Source organism: Panulirus ornatus, chromosome 64 (genome assembly GCF_036320965.1).
Source record: "Panulirus ornatus isolate Po-2019 chromosome 64, ASM3632096v1, whole genome shotgun sequence".
Classification (NCBI taxonomy): Eukaryota; Metazoa; Arthropoda; class Malacostraca; order Decapoda; family Palinuridae; genus Panulirus; species Panulirus ornatus.
Window position 1 is genome coordinate 4,212,104 of NC_092287.1, and position 24,754 is coordinate 4,236,857.

Below are 24,754 nucleotides of genomic sequence, written 5' to 3' on the forward strand. Positions count from 1 at the left end.
CAATAGTAGTGTAATAATGTTTAGGTAAGAGAGAAATATAATGGTTGAGTGTGATTCAGTACATTGAAGACTCTGTAAAAAGTATCTGATGGATACCATTAAAGTATGACTTTCATGCCTCCAGTTTCATCTCATGGGAAAAATCTTATTATGAGCCTAAGGTGGGAATACCCTATATCTGGCAGCAGTCTTCGAGGTATGATGACATAATACACTACTTAGTTACCTCATGGTACTGCGAGGTGAGGAATGCTACCTCTCCTCATTGTCCTTGTTATTTTCTCGAGTTCACTTTTGTTCTAGATGATATCTTTTCTCTAACAGTAATCAAACATGGGCCATAAGAAGTTGTCCAAAGATGAAAAGGCCTGCACTCTTGCTGGGAAGCAAAAAAAAATATCAATGTGCCTACAAACAAGATTTGAAAAATGTTTGGAAAGGGATGAGTTCACCATCTCAACAATTTTTGTCTTTATTCTAACATTAACCTTCTCTGAAAAACTAGGTCTGGTCAATATAGAGAGACCAGTATAGCGCCTGATAACCTGACATCCCAGAGATGGGTTTTTCCACCTGCTAAATGTGCTCATCATCTGCAGGTTTCACTTCCTATACTTGCATGCTGGCAATACGGTAAGATAATAACATTGTCTTCAGTATCTTAAGTTATATCAGTCTTTAATTGAGGTTAGGCAAGCTTTCCACTGATATATATATACTTGTGTTTCAAATACTTTTACCTCACATCTAACTTCATCTTTATAGCCTTTACATCACTCTAGGTAGATTCTTTTCTTATCTACAAATCATGCTCTTTTGATTTAACCTTTTACTAATATTCTTAATTAGTAAGTTATTCAACTTTGTCAGTGGTGCCCCTAAACTCGCACCAGTTTTAGATAAATAAATAAGGTCTTTTGAATAATAATAATAATGAAATAATAATAATGATAATAATCTTATCTGATGGATGGATAAGTCATTAGTCTCATGATTAATTACCTTGGAGAGAATTAACATAAATTCACCAAAGTAGTTTGTGTACACACGATAGGAAACACTACGGGACAACAGATGTGACATTTTAGAACGTGCAACCACAACCACAGAGCCAAGAAATACACTTATTTTGATGTACATGACGTTTACTCTTAGAACTGGGATACATGTGAATGAAAAACATTCATATATCATCTTTGACATTATAGCATATTACTCACATTAAGTTCCCTTGGCACCTCAAGTTTCTGTTCCGCGACCATAACATTGGCCATCAGACGACCTGTTTGGCCAGTGTTCCTTTAGAATTTTTTTTTTTATATATATATACAAATTCTGTTAAATTTTCCAGCAAAAAGTATGATTATGACTTTAAGATATACTCATAATATCTTCAATCCTTTTCGGAATCATTTCAATCATTTGCCTATATACAAGGTAAAAGCCAACACATATTCCTAAGGGAACTGACTCAGTTGCACCATGTTGGGGAAGAATCCTCTTATGTGCAAATATTCAATTTGCAATTTGCATCTGGTTCAATTTGTCACTACTTTCATTCTTCTTCATTGTTTCTGGCGACTGTACTAAGCTTGTTTGCACTAGTTTTCATCCATAGAGAAATCATTTCAATTTGTAACTTTTTTTTTTTTTTTTTTTTTTATACTTTGTCGCTGTCTCCCGCGTTTGCGAGGTAGCGCAAGGAAACAGACGAAAGAAATGGCCCAACCCCCCCCCCCCATACACATGTACATACACACGTCCACACACGCAAATATACATACCTACACAGCTTTCCATGGTTTACCCCAGACGCTTCACATGCCTTGATTCAATCCACTGACAGCACGTCAACCCCTGTATACCACATCGCTCCAATTCACTCTATTCCTTGCCCTCCTTTCACCCTCCTGCATGTTCAGGCCCCGATCACACAAAATCTTTTTCACTCCATCTTTCCACCTCCAATTTGGTCTCCCTCTTCTCCTCGTTCCCTCCACCTCCGACACATATATCCTCTTGGTCAATCTTTCCTCACTCATTCTCTCCATGTGCCCAAACCATTTCAAAACACCCTCTTCTGCTCTCTCAACCACGCTCTTTTTATTTCCACACATCTCTCTTACCCTTACGTTACTTACTCGATCAAACCACCTCACACCACACATTGTCCTCAAACATCTCATTTCCAGCACATCCATCCTCCTGCGCACAACTCTATCCATAGCCCACGCCTCGCAACCATACAACATTGTTGGAACCACTATTCCTTCAAACATACCCATTTTTGCTTTCCGAGATAATGTTCTCGACTTCCACACATTTTTCAAGGCTCCCAAAATTTTCGCCCCCTCCCCCACCCTATGATCCACTTCCGCTTCCATGGTTCCATCCGCTGACAGATCCACTCCCAGATATTGTAACTACTTTCAATTATTCTATATGGTTCTACCACTGTGCAAATTTTGTCAAATAATTCTGTTTTCTATCTACCGTACCTGTATTTTCTGCACTCACTTATTGTTGCCCCTTATTTTGATTGTATTACGAAGACCAAATTGGATTTAAGTAAAACCATACGTTCTTTACTCGGTAGGAAAAAAAAAAAATGTTCATCAAACTCGTAACATAAAAGGCACATCCTATAGTCTATCCTGACTGATGATAAAAAGGCTGGCTTTAAACTCTGCGGATAGGGTGAGCGGTTTTTTGATGATGCAGTTTTATGTAATGACTATTCATGTTTTCGTGTGTGTAAAGATTCATTGGCAGTTTCTTCTCGATTGTGCCAGTACTGGCACAGGTTGGGTGTGTGTGCTCAGGGTGCATTGTGCGGCCTGTATATGACAGCATTATATTGAACTTTGTAGGTGGATGTGTGTTATATTTTTGCCTAGTGATTCGGATATTACCAACAACAGTTAATGTTTCTAAGACTAATATATAAACAAAAGGCCAAGACACCATGATTGCATATGAGTCATTTGTTATTTGCTGATGATGCAGCACTGGTGGCACATTAAGGAACTGCAGATGAGTTCGTGTGGAAGATTATGTGTAAGAAGGGAGTTAAGTGTAAATGTGACTAAATGTGTAAGAAGAAAGTTGAGAGTAAATGTGAATAAAGCAAGGTTATCATGTTTAACATGGTCGAAGGAAAGGTTAGTTGGGGTGTGAGTCTAAATGGAGATAACTTGGGGAATGTGAAGTCTCTGATACCTGGTAGTGGACATTAAAGCTAATGGAACAATGGAAGCAAACGCGAATCACAGGGTGGATGGGGGGGGGGGGGGTTCTGGGAGCGCAGAACAATGTATGGAGAGAACTTTATCAGGGAGGGCAAAAATGGGTATGTTTGAAAATATAAAGGTTCCAACAATAGCATAATGTTTTTTTTGGCAGGGTCCTGGCAGCCACATGACTAATGAGAAAAATAAAAAAGGAACAGAAGGGGGCCAAGTGAGGACATTCCCTCTAAGGCTCAGTCTTCTAAATGCTACCTCACAAATGCGGGAAATGGCGAATATGTATGAAATATATATATATATATATATATATATATATATATATATATATATATATATATATATATATATATATATATACATATATATATAAATAATAGATAGTAGAGAGTTCCAGAGTTTCAACTTGTAGGGAAAGAAGTAGGTATCAAAATGGCCCAGCCTTGAGTTGCCAATGGCCACACAATAATCATTTGATGCAGCAGCTTCCCGAGTACTGCGTAGTCTAGCTAGGGGTGGGGGCACACAAGCGGCCAACTCTTGGGAGCAGAAACCAAAGTTATACCTATAGAAGAGGGAAAGTGAGCCAATATTGTGGTGTAGGACAAGGGGATCAAGTTTGGAGTTAGCCTGGGACAGTTTATAAGTCGGATTGCTTTACACTCAACTCTGTCAAGTAAGCACACAGGGATAGAACCACCCCAAATGTGAAAGTAGTACTCTATACAAGGACAAATCAATCCATTGTACAAATGAAGCAACTATTCAGGAGTTATGTCATCTGAACAGGGAAAAGTTTGTACATACAGTCCCTTGGTTGAGAAGACATATAGGTATTCTAAGATGACAAAGAAACTGTTTTTTTTGGTGAAGGAGACAGCATTGTAACCAGCATTGGGACACTAATAAAGGGGATGATGTTTTAACAACTAAACAGCAGCCAGCACTGCAGGAAGAAAAGGAATCTGTTGTATAGATGCTAAAAATGCAGCCCAAAAGAAGCTTCACTTTGGCATCTGAAAACCAAAATTCAATGTTTTCTATGATGGTGGGCTGAGACAGGATCTGCTCACAGATTGAAGAATAGAATTGTAGCTCATCTTAGGACAAATCTTCAGGTCCATTCACAAAGAAAAAACATCTGGTGAAGTAAAAGAAACTCAGAGTAGCCAATACTGATGCACAATTTTTTTTTCTTTTGTTTCTATGTACCAGACATGTTTGCTACTAAATTTGTCTCTATCAATTAGAAGTCAAAATTCATTGATAAATCTTGCATAATGAAAACTAAATGTACATCAGCAACATCCTTGTGCCAGTCTATAGGAAAGGGATTGAGGACTTTTATTCTGACAAATCAAAATCCAAAAATGATCCATACATGTTCATCTCTTGTACTGCTTTACTTAGTGCTATTTTGGCATGCTTTTTCATAGTCATACTGTAATTTGCTTAGCAATCTGTATTATAACACTCTCAACATTCAAATGGGACGCACTCAACCACAGTGAAGTACATAAATGCTAATCTGAGATCTGGAGGGCCCCTTACGTTCAATCATTGGTTAAAACTATTCTTAAAATCATAGAGGATGTACATGAATCTTTAAACAACTCCTTTGTCTGCTCTGATATGAAGCAGAAATAGGGCCCCAATAATGATAAAAATGGAAAGGCACCATTTAATATTTGAATCCAAGTATACAACCCAATGATGTATGCCTTTGAGAGTATTGCTTATTCAGGAGATGGTTAAAAGCTCGAAGGAGCTAAAGAGAGATTATCCTTGGGTCAGATGTTAATCATTCTGATGTTTGCAGGGGATGGTTTAATTGGTTTAAGTCATGCTAAATTAAGGTCTAAGAGTTATTTTAACTTCAACTTATGTGTAACAAAATCAAAATTTCATTTTCTGATGCACACTACATTAGCAGTAAATAATCTCCAGTATGACCAGTTGTGTAATAATCTTAAAATATATATATATTTTTTGTAATCCCAGAGCATATGTGGTAAATGAATTGAACTAATCAACTTTACTTCTTATGGGAATATAATTACCACTTAATGGCAACTGCCTCTAATTGTATGCAACTGATCTAACCTATATGTACAGAAGAGTTGATAACAAATAGACACATGGACATAAAGATAGCAATCACTATGTCACAATTCCATCTAAATACTCTGAAACTATACTGCAAAGAATACTGTCAAAACACTGATAGCTTTGGCAGTCTTTATTTGAGAACCAAACAAAATACTTTTCTACTCAGTTTTATCATTTATTCTAAAAGACTTTGGGTGAACCTCTATTTCTTCCATAGTAACAGCCAAAATCTATGATAAAGAAAAACTCTAATATAGGTAGACCTCCACACCAAGTCCCCACTTTCAGAGGAACAGAGAAAAATCAATACAAAATCCTCTAAGGGAAACAATTTAAATCAGAAACAACATGTAGAGACAGCGGTTAAAAAGGACTACCTCAGTATGCTCGAGTTCAGAATATATGTAACAAGGTAACGAGACTTTCTATCTACCTCATTCAACTAAGCCTTTTCCTACACTCACAAAAGGGTGGCATATGCAGAATTTTTCCTATACATTTAGACTGTTTACCATAATGACAACTAGAAGCAAAGTTGCAAAAGTAATAATATTCCTTGAAGCACCAGCCAAAACATTCTGCATGTTGGTGAGACTGTCACATAAGGGAATACACAGTGATAGCTGATATCTCTATTCACTGGTCAGACCTAAATCAGAAAGTCTGGATATGAAACAGTGATAAAGAAGAGAAAAAGTATGGAATGATTGTCATAACAGATGATGTAATTCAGTTCAAGTCATTAAAGAACATGTACAAGTATGAAACAAGAAAAAATAACTTTGGGGGTATAAGATAACTGTTAAAAATAAAATTTACAGATGTACAGGTCTTTATCTACCAGGATTCTTGAGGTCAAATTGTATCTGTAATACAAGGGTCACGCAACTAGCATAGTTTCTACCAGTTGCTATCTGATGATACATTGCAATTACCATACTGTATGATAAGTATTATGGACTGTACCATGATCGATAGTCATTTGTGCATGTCTTTTCCCTTGGCACACATCCAAATTCCATAAGCTACAAGATGGTGCAAAGAAGTAAAGGTGAAGCCACAAGTCTGGTACAGTATTATACAGTCAAAGGATATCAACCATGGTAAGAAAGTCAAACGGTTTTGATCAACTCTATAACATAGGGAGATATAAAACAGTCAACAAATAAAATTACATGTTTATTTACATAAATTCACAAACTGTGATTTACATCATAAATATTACAAGGTAGAAACTATACATGATTAAATTCATACTTCAACAAGGTAAAACTGTGTGCAGTCCTATACACATAAATCTTACAACTTGTTTTGGTGTATGTCTGCCTAGCTGAACTATAAGAGGAGGGATGGTGACAATAGTCAGGTGCAGTAAATATACTTGTTTTTCTTTTTTATAATGCATCAATATGATTACCTACATTTCTGATCAGCAGTTGTGAAGTTTCTCCTTTGTAAATAATGCTTTAACCACACTACCTCAACTGTTGTCATTCTTATTGATCTAACCTACATAAAATGTATGTATATATGCATCAATCTTCATCATCTGGTGGAATGCCAAGCTCTTGATCAGTCCACTTAGAGGGGTCAGGATAGGGGAATTCACCCTGCAGATAATAAAAAAGCAAGAACATGTTATTGCTCATGCACTTGACATAAAAATATTAAAAAATTCTCTGTAGGGCCATCAGGATACAATTACATTCCATTTTCTACCATTTTAAAGTATCTTCTCATCTAAGTCTGATCATTCTTCGTACAAAAACAGATGTCCATGGTTATATAAAAAGATTACGTAAAGAAAAATCAATGTGCTTGTCTAAAGACTGGAAGCTAGATGCACTGTTCTTCTCAGTGCTGTCACACCACAGAGTGGCAAATAATGCAAGAGAAAAAATAAAACATACTTGAGCTCAGGTACGTATGAGAACTTTCATCATTAAAGTTACTCTAACAACGGTTCCCCAGAATGCCATGCTGTGACTGGGTAAAATGATCTTAAGTCATTGAAAACATTATACTGTACCAATAATTTGAGTGAAAGTGTGATTATCCAAACATGGTGTGAATAACTTAACCTCAAATTCACTTAATATGAACCTGTTTAGAGTGAGGATGTTCTGTACATTCCACAGGTGTAAAACTAGACCTATTACGCTAAATACATTAATCATGAAAGAAATTAGGCTAAAGGATAATGTTGATTGGTATTCACTATCTGGTATTAACTGGTCACATAGGAGTGACTGCAGCAATAGCTTGGTTCTAGATTCCTGACATATTTATACTTAAAGAAGCATTATGATAAAATCAACCCATAAACTGTTCTCAAAAATCTGACAAAAGTTCCACATAACAGCTGACACACAGCCAATCTCAAAGCACTGTAATGATTCAGTGTCTTTCAACACAGTACCTTATTTCGACTTTGCTTTGGGGTTCCAAAGCAAACAGTCAATAATCATGTCTCATAACATACCCTGTTAAATAATGCATTATCTAATTGCACATTTATGATATCATATAAAAATAAATACATAAAGACAGAAAATAAGACAATGAGCTTACAGTTATGTGTTCTGGCTCAGTTATAAGGTGATAAAGAATCCACCACCACATGAATGCCCCTAAGACTTCAGCCTGGAACAAAGTTAGTTTGCTCGGTGTTTCAGGAGCTGTTCGATAAGTCCACCTGTAAGAAAAGTCGCTTTGTAATGTTTTACCGCTTGGAAAACTAAACTAACACTATATGATGCTGTTACATGATACAATACTGTAAATAAGAATGTCCTAGGTATCACCACGTATTTTATGATTCAGTAATGGTTTACTGTACTTTCCTTGCACCAACTTAATATGGCAGTGAACTTACTGTACATATCAACTTTTCACACATATAAGTTGATTAAATCACTAATAAAGATATATTCATTTGGGGGAGAAAGAAAAGACAATGAATTTTCAAAGGAATATGAAACCACATCAGTGAAAGTGTGAAAATAACACCTTGTTCTGATATGTTTGGTTCCAAAGGTATTCCTTCTCAATATATCAAAGTGCAACATGGGGAATTCTCTTATGGCTTCTTACGGTTTTCTTCATACCACTGAGGTTAATCTGTTAAAACATGACATTCTAATTATACCTTCCATCTTAGGTTTTGTTAACTTTTTAATTTTTTTAATGAAAACTTTGGCAAAAGCTACATTTCTGGATACTCAGCATATTTGCTCTTCACCTCTGGTTTGTTTCTGCCTTCATTTCTGGTGCAAAAACTGAGTTTTGCATTTCCAGGTGGTGTGATCCACGTACTACCAGTAACATGAGTTACTGCCCATTAATGTTTCAGATTATTGGTATTGGGAGTTCTCAACATGACAAACTTATGGATTTTTCAAGTCATACATGTGAAAGTCTTTTACAAAATCAGTATCATTCTCCCCTCAAAATCATTTCTAGCCCCACATATATTGACAGCAGAAGCTATTTGAATTTAAAGGAGATTAATACAGTGGCACAAGGAAAGTAAATAATTTCTCAAACTGCTTATAGGGGAATACGTAATCTTGAACCAAGATGACCTATCTTGAAAATTTCAAAATGAATGGATTCTACACTTGCAACCACTGGTCCAAAAAAGACATCATAATCGAAGGCAGAAGACTTACGCTCCACCTCCATGTCTTGGAACTGAGGTTTTAAAGCCTCTCGTTAATGCTGGGACAGTCCTAATTAGCTGCCTGACAGCGAACATCATTACAGTGGGTTTGTTTTCCTCAGCCGATCAGCTGGTGATGCTCACGGTGGCCTACAGAGGGTGCTGTCTCCCACGGCAAGTCACCCTGCAAAATATTCCATCCTTGGAAAATATTGACAAGACCAGAATGGACCACTGTCGTTAAAAAGAAAATTTCTTTACTATTTGTTAACACTGTCTGTTAACTTTTTTTTTTTTGAATGAGCATTTCAATCTACACTAAATACTTCTGTACAGCGGAGGCGAGGAGACCAGTCTCGTACAACCTTTCACTCAAAACAATGGTACAGGCAAAATTACCTGCAATCTTCATCCTTAACATCGTGTTAAGTTAGGTAGAGTTATAAATGATCAACATTACCAGAAATTATTATCTGATTAGATTTAGATACTATAGATACCCAGAGATAACACTGGATCATTGATCTTAAACATCACCTTACTTTATCTCCTTTTCAGGCTTTACACACACGTATTATCTATTTACCTATATCAGGTAGGTATATAGATAAATAGATGAAAAAATATATCTCTACAATTGCTTCAGAACCAATTCCTACGAATGATTTCTTGGTATTAAAAGGACCTTTCTACAGGTACATACATGAAGCCCAATGCTATGTTACTTCTAGTAGTAGGGAAACGTAGACTCATTTGCTTTCTATTGAGATAAAACCTCGCCTAAGAATCCTTTTTCACTTCCCGTGTAACCACATGCAGGCAGAGTCCGGTAACACACACACACACACACACACACACACACACACATATATATATATATATATATATATATATATATATATATATATATATATATATATATATATATATATATATATACTTGCTGCCCTCATCCATTCCATCGCCACCCCGCCAAACATGAAATAGCATTCCCCCTCCAGCGAGGTAGCGCTAGGAAAAGACAAAAAATGCCACATTCGTTTACACTCAGTCTCTAGCTGTCATGTGTAATGCACCGAAACCACAGCTCCCTTTCCACATCCAGGCCCCACAGACCTTTCCATGGTCTACCCCAGACGCTTCACATGCCCTGGTTCAATCCATATATATATATATATATATATATATATATATATATATATATATATATATATATATATATATATATATATATATAAATATCCCTGGGGATAGGGGAGAAAGAATACTTCCCACGTATTCCCTATGTGTCGTAGAAGGCAACTAAAAGGGAAGGGAGCGGGGGGCTGGAAATCCTCCCCTCTCGTTTTTTTTTTTAATTTTCCAAAAGAAGGAACAGAGAAGGGGGCCAGGTGAGGATATTCCCTCAAAGGCCCAGTCCTCTGTTCATAACGCTACCTCTCTATCGCGGGAAATGGCGAATAGTATAAATATATATATATATATATATATATATATATATATATATATATATATATATATATATATATATATATATATATCACGCCAGAATCCCTCTTGGAACTTCTGTCACCCAAGGTTGCGCTACAGCCAGTAGCAGGGACAGGATGGAAACCTTTGAAAAGTACTTTTCCCATGAAAACACTTATGTGTACAACAAATGCACCAAAACCCACAGGAGGAAAGAAATGTGCGAGATCTTTCGTATATCAAATTTCCAGATACAGTGTGGGGAAGGGGGGACGAAGGTTCTGAGAGCGATGAAGAATGTGTGGAAGGACAGAACGTTAACTCGGAGAGCAAAAATTGGTATGTTGAAAGGAATAGTAGTTCCAGCAATGTTATATGGTTGCGAGGCATAAGCTATAGATAGGACTGAACGGAGGAGGGTGGATGTGTTGGAAATGAAATGCATGAAGACAATGTGTGGTGTGAGGTGGTTCGATCGAGTAAGGAATGAAAGGGTAAGAGAGATGTAAGGTAATAAAGAAACAAAATGTGGTTGAAAGAGCAGAAGAGGGTGTGATGAATTGGTTTGGACATATGGAGAGAATGAGTGAGGAAAGACTGACCAAGAGGATATATGTGTCGGAGGTGGAGGGAACAAGGAGAAGCGGGAGACCAAATTGGAGGTGGAAAGATGGAGTGAAAAATATTTTGAGCGATCGGGGCCTGATCATACAGGAAGGTGAGAGGCGCGCAAGGAATAGAGTGCATTGGAACGATGTGGTATACCTGGGTCGACGTGCTGTCAGTGGACTGAACCAGGGCATGTGAAACGTCTGGGGTAAACCATGGATCTTTCTCCCCCCAAGTCAGGATTCCTGATTCCCCCTCAGCCGGCTCATCCACCCACAGGAGCATAATACCATCATCACTATCTACAACAAGGGGAGTTCTCCTTCAACGGATTCATTTACATAAACGACGGGCGTAGTGTAAACCTAACGCAAAGTAAACAATCGGTGGCTCTTATTCGTAAGAACTTTTTGAACTCAAAACCTTAGAGGAATTCAACGTGTCCAACTCATGAGACAATAACCTGAAAGAAAAAAAAGAAAAAAATGGACAATGAAAACCTTTTACTCGCAGCTGGTCTCACGATTTGTGTCCAGCAATTTTTGAGACATGTTCCAATAACTGTAAACATTTTGGGCTGCTGAGGTTGAGGGGGTCACTGTCTTCTGTTTGCTGGGAAGTGAGTGGACGGGATCAGATGTAGACGGGTTCCCGAGCAGGAGGCCAAGGGAGCAAGGCTGTGAATGAGGGACCAGTAGTGTTGAGGAAGGAGAGGTCTGAAAGGTGCAGAGTTACTGGCCAGCAAGCAAGGAGAAAGTCCGGGGTCGCTGGCATTCCCGAAGTCATCTTTTATAGAGGCAAAACCAGATCGAAAACCCGATATACTTTTGTAAGTAAAACTTTCCGACACTTACAACGTATCGGTGTATCACTGCAAGGGTAAGGTAGCCACAAGCTATGATGAACGGCACAAATTCGGTGTGTATACGACGAGCATTCCCGCACTTGTAGCCAACGGGGCTAGAGTGTGCGGAGGTGGGTCTACATGATGTCCAGTAAGTAGCGTACTTTAGGAAGGGCAAGTGTACGGGGTGGCGCCGCCGGGCTGCCGCTGATGCTCTGCCTGGCCCTTACCATGCGAGGGGAGGCTGCTGCTCTCACTGACCTCTCCTCTCTCTCTCTCGCGTCTGGTCATTCGTTTTTATCCGGGTCCGGTGAACCTTCCCTCTACCTTGCTTGAAGGCCGGGACGCCCCCAGTGTTGCTAGACCGGCAGTGGGTGCTGCATGACCCCTTGATCACGACAGCACGACCCTTGACACATGACCGATAAGGGTCATGTGTCAAAGGTCATGTACCCATGGGTCGCGCTGAAGAGGTTTAGGTGCGTCAAATGGAAGACGAATCCCACCGAAGCCTCATACGAACTCTTTGCAGTCAGGGGTGATTTTTTTTTGAGGTTCAGTGGAGGGGTCGGTGAGTTGACCACATGGCACAGACGGTGGAGGTCAGGTCAGGTCAGATCAGGACCCCTTCCCATCCCACAGCAGACAGCGGCCACAAGGGGGAGGAGGGGTGGAGCACAGGGACTCGTCACAACTTGGTCACCAAACCATACCACCACCAGGTCTCTCGTCCACACATCACCATACCACCACCAGGTCTCTCGTCCACACATCACCATATCACCACCAAGTCTCTCGTCCACACATCACCATACCACCACCAGGTCTCTCGTCCACACATCACCATACCACCACCAGGTCTCTCGTCCACACATCACCATACCACCTCCAGGTCTCGTCCACACATCACCATACCACCACCAGGTCTCTCGTCCACACATCACCATACCACCACCAGGTCTCTCGTCCACACATCACCATACCACCACCAAGTCTCTCGTCCACACATCACCATATCACCACCAGGTCTCTCGTCCACACATCACCATATCACCACCAGGTCTCTCGTCCACACATCACCATACCACCACCAGGTCTCTCGTCCACACATCACCATACCACCACCAGGTCTCTCGTCCACACATCACACGAAGAAATCAAATGGACTTAACACGAGCATTAAGATCCACCTGAAACATAGTAGCTGGATTGCTTTGCTCGGGAAACAGTGATCACGCTGATGTCACTGGATTAACAGAAGCATTTATGAACACGGACAACAAGGGTATGAGTAGCGAGTATAATCTACCAGACTGCAAATAACATGTACGGGATACAGATGCTCGAAAAGGCGGAGCTGCACTCCGTAAAATCATACCCAAAACGCCACAGAAATTCATATGACAACATTTGCTACCGTCGAACACTTGTGTGTTGAGATTAGCCCACAGTTTTCCGGATATCATATAAACGTGGTATATGGACGCGCTTGTCAGCCAGCAGACAACTGACGCTGTCAAAGTACGAGAGCTTTCATCGATCAATACAGGGGCATTTAATCTTCCAGAAATCAAGTGACGAACACTATCTCAGGTGTGGAAAGTGATTCCGTTAAACTAATCGGCTTCGTCAATGACAATTTTCTCTACGTGTTGGAGAACATCTACGCACTTGTGACCATAACATGGTGAGGGTCCACGTAACCATCAAAATCCGATTCCCCTAAAACCAGTGTTATTACCCAACGTGTTGCCGAGAGAGAGAGAGAGAGAGAGAGAGAGAGAGAGAGAGAAACTTTACCTTGCTACTCTTTTCTTCCACTGCTTTTATGGAGACGGCATACTTTTTTTTTCTCGCTTTTTAAGAAGTAGTTAAGGCCACACCAACTCGCTCGGACCCGTGTTTAAGGCCAGACCAACTCACTCGGACCCTGGGTCTGTGTACCTACGTGACCTCCGTTAAGGTTAACCCCCTTCGTGGAAGACCTCCTATAACACAACGCCGTCCACCTCCCCAACCCGAGACCTAAGGTGACCCAGAAACGGCCAGTGCCGGGCAAACGCGTTCCGATTCCAGGCCAGCTTTTTCACCGACAGGATCATGTACCATCATCATCTCAACCTTCAAGGTTAGCAGAGAGTACCTCACCAGCGTCATGGGGTCTCACTGGAACACCCGGGTTCCAGCAGAGGAGCAGTATATGCCTTGTACCGCCCTGGAGCACAGTGTCCCCAGCCTGGCGGTTCCCTGGCTACCCAAACTGATTCTTCGCAGAACGTGAAGCCTTAGTCGGACGAGCAGGCCACGGCAGATGTGGAGGGACTTAAACACGACGTAATCAAAGCAGATGATTAATTCTAATAACCCAGGTTAAAAGGCTGTTAAGTGTCCGTACTGGGCTGGTGGCCGACCTCTGACCTCTACAATCAGATATTGAGGTCGGGAGGCGTGCTGGGCTGGCGCCTCTCATGTCAACAACTCTTGGTCAACACAACACACGTCTTGGTGTCGAAACAGACACGCCTCTCAGTTTCGGGACAGACAGACACACACGTCTCGACCCCAGGACAGACACGGGGCCTGGGTCCAGGCAGCTACATGAAAAGTCTGGCAAAGCAGATTTGAAACTGGGGGAGAAAAAAAAAATATGGCATCGAAGTTCGTCGTGGATTTGGCAAGGTTTTTCTTTATTCCACTAATTTCTTTAAAAGCGATGATAAAGCAAGAGGAAGATTTCCCACCATCATATCTCCAGTCTGATCACTTCCTCGTGAGCTGTAAGCGCTGTCTGACCGGCCCAGCACATGTTCTCATTGTCTGTCTTACGTACAATCGTCTACCAAAACAAGGGACAAACCACACCTCCACAATGACTCAGTAGGGGAACACCTGGAAAACGAGAGGTTCGCCAGAGTGTGTGTTCGTCATATGTTCGCTGCCTGGAAGTGCGACAATCGATTTCCAGGCTCTTTAGCCGATCATACACACACACACACACACACACACACACATATATATATATATATATATATATATATATATATATTATCCGTGGGGATAGGGGATTAAGAATACTTCCCACGTATTCCCTGCGTGTCGTAGAAGGCGACTAAAAGGGGAGGGAGCGGGGGCTGGAAATCCTCCCCTCTCGTTTTTTTTTTTAATTTTCCAAAAGAAGGAACAGAGAATTGGGCCAGGTGAGGGTATTCCCTCAAAGGCCCAGTCCTCTGTTCTTAATGCTACCTCGCTAACGCGGAAAATGGCGAATAGTTTAAAAGAAAGAAAAAAAGAAAAAGATATATATATATATATATATATATATATATATATATATATATATATATATATATATATATATATATATATATATTTTTTTTTTATCTATTTATTTTGCTTAGTCGCTGTCTCCCGCGTTAGCGAGGTAGCGCCAGGAAACAGACGAAAGAATGGACCAACCCACCCACATACACATGTATATACATACAAGTCCACACACGCAAATATACATACCTATACATCTCAATGTACACATATATATATATACACACAGACGTATACATATATACACATGTACATAATTCATACTGTCTGTCTTTATTCATTCCCATCGCCACCCCGCCACACATAGAATAACAACCCCCTCCCCCTCATGTGTGCGAGGTAGCGCTAGGAAAAGACAAAAAAGGCCCCATTCGTTCACACTCAGTCTCTAGCTGTCATGTAATAATGCACCGAATCCACAGCTCCCTTTCCACATCCAGGCCCCACAGAACTTTCCATGGTTTACCCCAGACGCTTCACATGCCCTGGTTCAATCCACTGACAGCACTTTCACACTCTCGTTCTGCCGTCCACCTTCGACAAGATCATTCCCAAGACGTCTCTCACTCTGTCGGCAAATAAATGAACCATGAGGCAAAAGTAATTACCTTCCTTCACCCGAAACAGAGAGAGAGAGAGAGAGAGAGAGAGAGAGAGAGAGAGAGAGAGAGAGAGAGAAGAGAGAGAGAGAGAGAGAAATATATATATATATATATATATATATATATATATATATATATATATATATATATATATATATATGTAGTTTCATAGGTAGTCCTATCATACGAAGTCGTAAAGATTCAAACATATGACAAGTTTATCTACATATTGTCCGATTCTCGGGTCATGGCTGGACTATCTTAAATATGTATCGTAGTGAGGAATATTTTACATCAATACTTCACCACATTTGTCCGGAATAAGAAGTGGAAAAACAGGACGATACTACTGGCAGCGGAAATGTCAAATGCTGTTCCCTAATAAAATATTAAACCTCTTAAAACTCACTAACAATTAGTCATTATGCTGATTATAGAAGTTGCATGTATTTGCTATCGCAGGAAAAATATATATTTCGAAGACAAATCAACATTCTGAATTCCATTTAATCACTTTATGCAATCTCACTATAGTTGAAGGTTATCATTGTATACAGTTGAAGGTTATCAATGTATACAACTGATGGTTATCAATGTATACAGTTGAAGGTTATCAATGTATACAGTTGAAGGTTATCAATGTATACAGTTGAAGGTTATCAATCACTAAAATGTAATTAGATCATTTATTTCTTTAAGTCAAGAATAAGATAATCTTATATTTGCTATAAAACAATCTGGTATTTAATTATACATCATATATAAAAACTATTAAACGTTTCTCATTTTACGACTTAAAAAATATTGCTGAATGAATGAATACACGTACAAGAGTGGTGAAATCTGAACAACGGAGATCATGCAGTATATTTGAACAACGGGAGATCACGCAGTATACCTGAACAACGGGGGATCATGAGGTATACCTGAACAACGGGAGATCATGCAGTATACCTGAACAACGGGGGATCATGAGGTATACCTGAACAACGGGAGATCATGCAGTATATTTGAACAACGGGAGATCACGCAGTATACCTGAACAACGGGAGATCATGCGGTATACCTGAACAACGGGAGATCATGCGGTATACCTGAACAACGGGAGATCATGCGGTATACCTGAACAACGGGAGATCATGCGGTATACCTGAACAACGGGAGATCATGCGGTATACCTGAACAACGGGAGATCATGCGGTATACCTGAACAACGGGAGATCATGTAGTATATCACAACAACGGAGAATCGTATGCTAAAGAGGCAGATGTCAGTAACAAGCATACAATTTGCATTAACACACTGGTCTAGAAAACAGTAACACATTCATATATATATATATATATATATATATATATATATATATATATATATATATATATATATATATATATATATATATATATATATATTAGTAGTGAATGTTAAGGTTGTGTAGCCACAGACAGACCATCTGTCGAAGGGAAAGTGTTGGAAAATAATATTTGTTTCGCATTCCTGAACTGAGAAAATTTGAGTAAAAGTGCCAAAACAATGAGAATTTCCTCACAGGCATAAAAATTCATTTACGAACAATTTCAATTCAGCTACCGATTGTCGGGTAACCAGTTGAAAGTTTTGATTTAAAAAAAAGAGACTAAAAACTAAAAAAAAAGACAACAAAAAAAAAATCAATGAATTTCTTGTAAGAGAAGATTTACACTGTCATTTCTCACTCTGCTGAACTTACTGGAACAGTGTGACAAGTTATGTCTCTCAAAGACCTGTTCACTGCACGGGTAGAGAACACAAGGGCTCGCTCCACCTCTGTTGGCTCTGGACCACTTGACACCACAAGGAGCCTTGCCGTAACCCTGTCTCTGAGCTACAACTACAACCCCCCGGGTCTGCTGCTCACTACAGGACACTACACCTACGACAGGAGCCGAGGTACCTTCTACTGAGGACACTACACCTACGACAGGAGCCGAGGTACCTTCTACTGAGGACACTACACCTACTACAGGAGTCGAGATACCTTCTACTGAGGACACTACACCTACGACAAGAGCCGAGGTACCTTCTACTGAGGACACTACACCAACGACAGGAGTCGAGGTACCTTCTACTGAGGACACTACACCTACGACAGGACCCGAGATACCTTCTGCTGAGGACACTACACCTACGACAGGAGCCGAGATACCTTCTACTGAGGACACTACACCTACTACAGGAGCCGAGGTACCTTCTACTGAGGACACTACACCTACTACAGGAGTCGAGATACCTTCTACTGAGGACACTACACCTACGACAGGAGCCGAGGTACCTTCTACTGAGGACACTACACCTACGACAGGAGCCGAGGTACCTTCTACTGAGGACACTACACCTACGACAGGAGCCGAGGTACCTTCTACTGAGGACACTACACCTACTACAGGAGTCGAGATACCTTCTACTGAGGACACTACACCTACGACAGGAGCCGAGGTACCTTCTACTGAGGACACTACACCTACGACAGGAGCCGAGATACCTTCTACTGAGGACACTACACCTACTACAGGAGCCGAGGTACCTTCTACAGAACACAGGACATTACCACACAAGCTAGCGTAACCGTATCACAGTTTCTGAGTACAAAACACATGTTATTCTGTTGTGTAAATGTTATTGTTCTCACTACATGAGTCTCATGTGTTCTCTTTTATCTACTGCCGTCGCTACAGGAGCTTTGAGTGCTGTCTGTGCTGTCTTTGGTTGTCGCTACAGGAGTCTACAGTGTTCTCAGTTCTTAAACTACTTGGGTCAACAACACTCGCTGTTCTTGCTGCTGGAGGTCTACACTGTTCTCTGTTCTTGCGGCTGGAGGTCTACAATGTTCTCTGTTCTTGCCGCTGGAGGTCTACACTGTTCTCTGTTCTTGCGGCTGGAGGTCTACAATGTTCTCTGTTCTTGCCGCTGGAGGTCTACACTGTTCTCTGTTCTTGCTGCTGGAGGTCTACAATGTTCTCTGTTCTTGCCGCTGGAGGTCTACACTGTTCTCTGTTCTTGCTGCTGGAGGTCTACACTGTTCTCTGTTCTTGCTGCTGGGGGTCAACATTGTTCTCTTTTCTTGCTACTGTGTTTTCATACGACATTCTGTCTATCTACCAACACTTACGAGCCGCCACAAAATTCGTCATTTTCTTCAAAAAAAAAAGTAATGTTTGGTCATATTACTTTGAAACTTGTGTTTATGTCTGGGGATTCAAATATCAGGGAAGGATTTACCAAGCTGCGGATTAACGCCGTGGAGGGAGTTGATTAATATGGGATTACTAACATAGGAACTTACACAGTGGTTCCTACCACGGCTAAATCCACCTCAAGTAATGGCTGAGGGAACATTGCTACTACGACTATGAATCAATTGCTTCAAATGTAATCATAGAACAGGCAATCTTATCTTCGATTACATTAACCATAAAAAAAAATAATCGTACTGTCCACTACCCATTCTGATTGGAAGACTGGAAAGTGAATGACATCATGAAAGTGAATTATTTTTTTTGGGATGACGGGAGTATCGTGTGTGTGTGTGTGTGTGTGTGTGTGGTGTGTGTGTGTGTGTGTGTGTGTGTGTGTGTGTGTGTGTGTGTGTGTGTGTCGGGTGCGTTCCCCGGTCTGGTCATGAGAGGAAGTATAAGCTGGCCATGACTCGCGGAAGATGAGACCAGGCAGAACTTTCCCTGGGTGGCGGCCCGAGACCCTTTCACTCTCGCGTTTTGGCTTCGGATAAAAATTCGACCGAATTAAAAGAAGAAAAAAATACATATAAATATATATATATATATACATATAAATCTGACCGACTCGCAGATTGTAGTGATGTCGGCCCCGCTGGGGTTTTAAAACTCACTGCCGATGAGGTTGACGCGTGAGGTATATATATATATATATATATATATATATATATATATATATATATATATATATATATATATATATATACATAAAAACGACGTCTAACGAAGAGATAGAGAAACCTCAATGTGCGCTAGGCTGGTTAACGACACGCGTTGTGAAAAACATAAAATGGTTAACGACACGCGTTCTGAAAAAAAAAGGTTAACGACACGCGTTTTGAAAAAAAAAAAAAGGTTAACGACACGCGTTTTGAAGAAAAAAAAAATGTTTTCGAAAACGTTAATGAAACGTTAGTTGTCGAGGTGACGTTTAAGTCATCATGTTCGACACGTCTACGTGAACCATGTTGAAGGTAACGTGGCGACAGTGAAGGCTGCGCAGGTCTCTCAAAGTCTTCCAGACCCCAGGGTTTCAGGAGGGTCGGGTCTATAGGGTCGGGCCAATTCACACCCACCCTTCCCCCGGGTTTCAACACATGAGGTCAAGGGTCGCACCCACCTGCCTCAGGGTTTGACTTGACCCTACTGACCCCGACAGGGTCAGAGGTCATCCAAGAACCAACATGCGTAAATAAGAATTACGACAAACGCACAATAACTGCATTATCTATGTTCCTGGTAGAAAATATGCGTAATCAATTCCACTTTTGTTTCTTCGTCAAATTCGAGAAAAGTTGGTGAAGACGAGACAAAGGTTTAGGAAATAAATATTGATGGTTTTAGTTCCTGTTTAAACTCGTGTGGAGGACATGGGTATGATCATTACCAACACCCAGTATGATCATCACCAACACCCAGATGACCAGCCTCACCAACACCCAGATGACCAGCCTCACCAACACCCAGATGACCAGCCTCACCAACACCCAGATGACCAGCCTCACCAACACCCAGATGACCAGCCTCACCAACACCCAGATGACCAGCCTCACCAACACCCAGATGACCAGTCTCACCAACACCCAGATGACCAGCCTCACCAACACCCAGATGACCAGTCTCACCAACACCCAGATGACCAGCCTCACCAACACCCAGATGACCAGCCTCACCAACACCCAGATGACCAGCCTCACCAACACCCAGATGACCAGCCTCACCAACACCCAGATGACCAGTCTCACCAACACCCAGATGACCAGTCTCACCAACACCCAGATGACCAGCCTCACCAACACCCAGATGACCAGCCTCACCAACACCCAGATGACCAGCCTCACCAACACCCAGATGACCAGCCTCACCAACACCCAGATGACCAGCCTCACCAACACCCAGATGACCAGCCTCACCAACACCCAGATGACCAGCCTCACCAACACCCAGATGACCAGTCTCACCAACACCCAGATGACCAGCCTCACCAACACCCAGATGACCAGTCTCACCAACACCCAGTATGTGAAATCATATGCCACATACGTTACCTCCACATTGTACACACACTCATTTGTTAACACAATACACAGGGACAATACATGGAGAGAATGTGAAGTTAACTGGCGTCTATCATGACTATTTCTCTGATGTGTCTGAGATTTTTCTAATATCATTCGAAATAAGTAGAATGCAGTTATGGCACCCCCAGGGGAATGTAGCCATACCCCTACAAGAGGCGACTCTGGGGGGGATACGGTTGCAGTTATACACCCCCAGAAGAATGTAGTTACACCCCCAGAAGAGGGACTTTAAGGGGGGGATGCTCTACGATAGCTCCTCTTTCGTGGTAAGGAACCTTTGCTCTGGTGGCGTTTCTAAGGATCAGTACCGCGTGGTTCTTAATGAACTCGTCGTCCCAACAGCTATGTTATCAATTCAATCTCAGTCCAGGACCTTTTCGCCCGCTTGGTTAGACTGTGTGTGTGTGTGTGTGTGTGTGTGTGTGTGCAGGCGCGGCGCCACACTGCACCAGGAATATTCTGGTCAAGTCAAATCAAGCCTAGTCGAACCCGTTCTCAAGACGTTCGCTGGATGTCAACATATCTTCCAGGACCACCGCCCACACTTTCTCTCCCCACACACAGAAACAAATGAGTCTTAATTCCCCGGCATTTATGACCTCGGCCGTGGTAATGACTTATAATAAGCGGAAGCAAAAGAAGAGAGAGAGAGAGAGAAAAAAAAATAACTTTCTACTTTCCCCTCGTTACTGCAGGCCAGATAAAAAAAAAAAAACCAGAGCATAAAAAAAATTCTTCACCAAAAAACTTTTGATGTCATCTCGATATCCAGGTATGAATTTTCATTCCACGTTCTTGGCAATAAAGAGGAAATTTCACAATTGAATTACTGTCGGATGGCCCGTCGGAGCATGGCTGACGTATTGCCAATGTTCCAGAGTATGAGAGTGCCATGCGTCAATTCTTCGTCCCTCAGCAGCTGATAGAAAGGTAGGATACGGTGATATCAAAATGATTATCATTACATCAAAGACAAAAATGGCCACGTGCACTGTACGTTACTATCTACCACGGGTCATGTCGCTCACACCCTTAGCCCAGTGTCCGAGGCGGAGGGCGCGTAACACAAACCCAGCTGACTGACGGCCCATCCCAGAAGCGCTTTGTTTACTCACATCAGCTGATGCACGCCTGTGGGGCACCGCGACTAGCGAGCGTACTGGCGTGCACCGAAGGACTGGGGAAGAGTTCGTCTCTGCAGAGGACGTTCATACCAATTATCTCCGCACCACAGTACTGCAGAGAGGTATTCCGAGACTCATTCGACATGGAATCCTTCATTCTTTTCTTATGTCATGACATTTCGCGTGATAGTTTCACTGAGAAAACGAGAAGCACAAACCACTTTCCTGCAGGTGACTTGTACGCCAACATGAATAACTTACCCCCGGAAAAAATTTTTTGCAAAAAATCACTCATGAACTGGTCTCTTATTCTCTCTCTCTCTCTCTCTCTCTCTCTCTCTCTCTCTCTCTCTCTCTCTCTCTCTCTCTCTCTCTTGCGGTGAGCGCTACCCCGCCCCTGCCCCCCACGAGGGTGGCTTGTCGTAGGCTGCCAATCCCTCACTCTCAGACTGGGCAAGTGATAGCAGCGCCAGGCCGGTCGGCGAACCACTCCCTCGCCTCACACTCAGGCAAAGTACAGTGGCCTGCCTGCTTTCTGATCTGCGGAATGAACATGAACACCCACAACCATCTCGGAAGTCTGGTGTATCTTGGAGGTGTAGAGGAACGTAGTGCGGCTTAGAAGTAGGCGATATCTACAATCACTCTCGACCTACACCATCTAAGACAACTGAGACTGACATCTCGACCTTCTACGCAGTACGTACAGACCACAATGTTAGGAAGCCTCTCATCCAAGCCATGAAACACACACACACCTTACCCAACGGGATCAAAGCTGAGGGAACCAAGTGATCAGAACATCTGATCACTGGCGTTTGAATTTTGTTTCATTTTTCAAACAATACACCGAAAGGTCTGATAGCAGAAGACCTGATGGTCTGTGATGAGATTATCTGCTGAAGATCAGCAATGGTGTCCTACTCTATTTCACAACAGTTTACCGTTTCTCGCAGAGCGAAGTAGCTCCGAGAACAGAGATGGAACAGCCTTAATTGCTCGTATCCACTCAAGCTGTCATGTACAATGCACCGTAGCCAGAGCCCTCTATCCGCAGCTAAGCCTTACAGACCTTCACATGGTTTTCTCTGACCGCTTCAAATGCCCTGGTTCAGCCTCTTTCACTCAGTCCTTTCAATCTTCCTCTCAGTCTTCCCCTCGTTTCCTCCACTTCTCATAAGTATATTCTTTTCGCCAATCTCTCCTCACTCATCCTCTCCGTATGTCCAAACCATTTCAAGCACACCCTGTTCGGCTCTCTGAATCACACTCAGGTTACTAACACACCTACCTCTCATACTGTCATTCCCACACTACACTCTAATACTTCACTTCCAACACATCGACCATCTTCCATTCTTTAGTATTTAGGGATTAAGAATCCACACGTCACCCCTGGGTATACCATACCATCAAACCTATCCACCTTTTCCCCACACAGACGGTGACCTCTTTTTTTTCCACGCACTCTACAGTGCACTCAGGACCTTTGTCCCCTCACCCACCCTGCTGTTTCCTTCAGCCCCTTCAGTTCTAGCTGCTGCCAGATCATCCAGGTAAATAAACCACTCTACTGCCTCCTGGTTCTTCCAGTCTAAGCTCACACTCATACCAACCAGTCTCTTCCCCTGCTGAACCTCATCCCGTTGTTCTTATTCAGAGCAAATTACCTCTGAGCCTCCTTTTTTCACACAGTTCCTCAAACTCGGACACAAACTTCTGCAGTTTCTCACCCGTCTCCCCCTAGGACAGTGTCATCTGCAAACAGCAACTGGCTCACCTTTCGGCAATGAGTCAATTTTATCTGAAAAGTTGAAAAAAAAGGGCAAAAAAGGTTTAGGAAGTGAAGACGTCTCAACAGAAAGTATAAGATGAAGGTCTTCGCAAGTGAAACTCAAGATTCTGATATAAGACATCGAAGAAAACTGGACCAGCAGTGTAAAAGCAAAATCTTAAACGATTCCGAGAAATTCAAATTCAATTATGTCAGCTGCAGTACACGGACAGACGGCTCAGGCGAACGAATCAGATACGAAAATCAAACTCAACTTCAAGAAGTTCTTGTGAGAGAGGTTCTCTCCCACACGTACACAGTGACCCGCGCCTGAATGCTGCCCCTCCACGTTGCAGGGGTCAAGGTTGATCCACGAGGTCAAGGCATCTTCGAGGTGAGGGGGGTATTAACGGTACGTGTACCTGCCACGACCTTAACGGTACGTGTACCTGCCACGGCCTTAACGGTACGTGTACCTGCCACGGCCTTAACGGTACGTGTACCTGCTACGGCCATAGATCGCAATGATAACAGACCAAATATGTCTTTAAAAATGTTGATTATCATAGTTATCCAACGAGCGGCAGTAGATTCCCTGGGGATACGAGACAAAGAATGCTTCCCACGTACACACCTCCTTG

At 41.7% G+C, this 24,754-nt stretch overlaps 2 protein-coding genes across 2 annotated transcripts in view; both read right to left on the reverse strand.

Annotated features, from left to right (window-relative positions):
• Positions 1 to 1,293, reverse strand: part of LOC139746347 (activating signal cointegrator 1 complex subunit 3-like) — a 114,433-nt gene extending 113,140 nt beyond the window's left edge. The window contains 1 exon segment of the mRNA XM_071657521.1: positions 1,221 to 1,293. The gene's annotated coding sequence lies outside the window, so the exon portion shown is untranslated.
• Positions 1,294 to 6,520: 5,227 nt separating this feature from the next.
• LOC139746353 (NADH dehydrogenase [ubiquinone] 1 beta subcomplex subunit 2, mitochondrial-like) overlaps positions 6,521 to 24,754 on the reverse strand; it is a 246,601-nt gene continuing 228,367 nt past the window's right edge. Inside the window, exons 2-4 of the mRNA XM_071657531.1 lie at positions 9,026 to 9,199; positions 7,926 to 8,049; positions 6,521 to 6,964 (exon numbers count right to left, since the gene is read on the reverse strand). Of these exons, the coding sequence (XP_071513632.1) occupies positions 6,890 to 6,964; positions 7,926 to 8,049; positions 9,026 to 9,114 (288 nt within the window). The 5' untranslated portion in view covers positions 9,115 to 9,199 and the 3' untranslated portion in view covers positions 6,521 to 6,889. The remainder of the gene's footprint in view (positions 6,965 to 7,925; positions 8,050 to 9,025; positions 9,200 to 24,754) is intronic.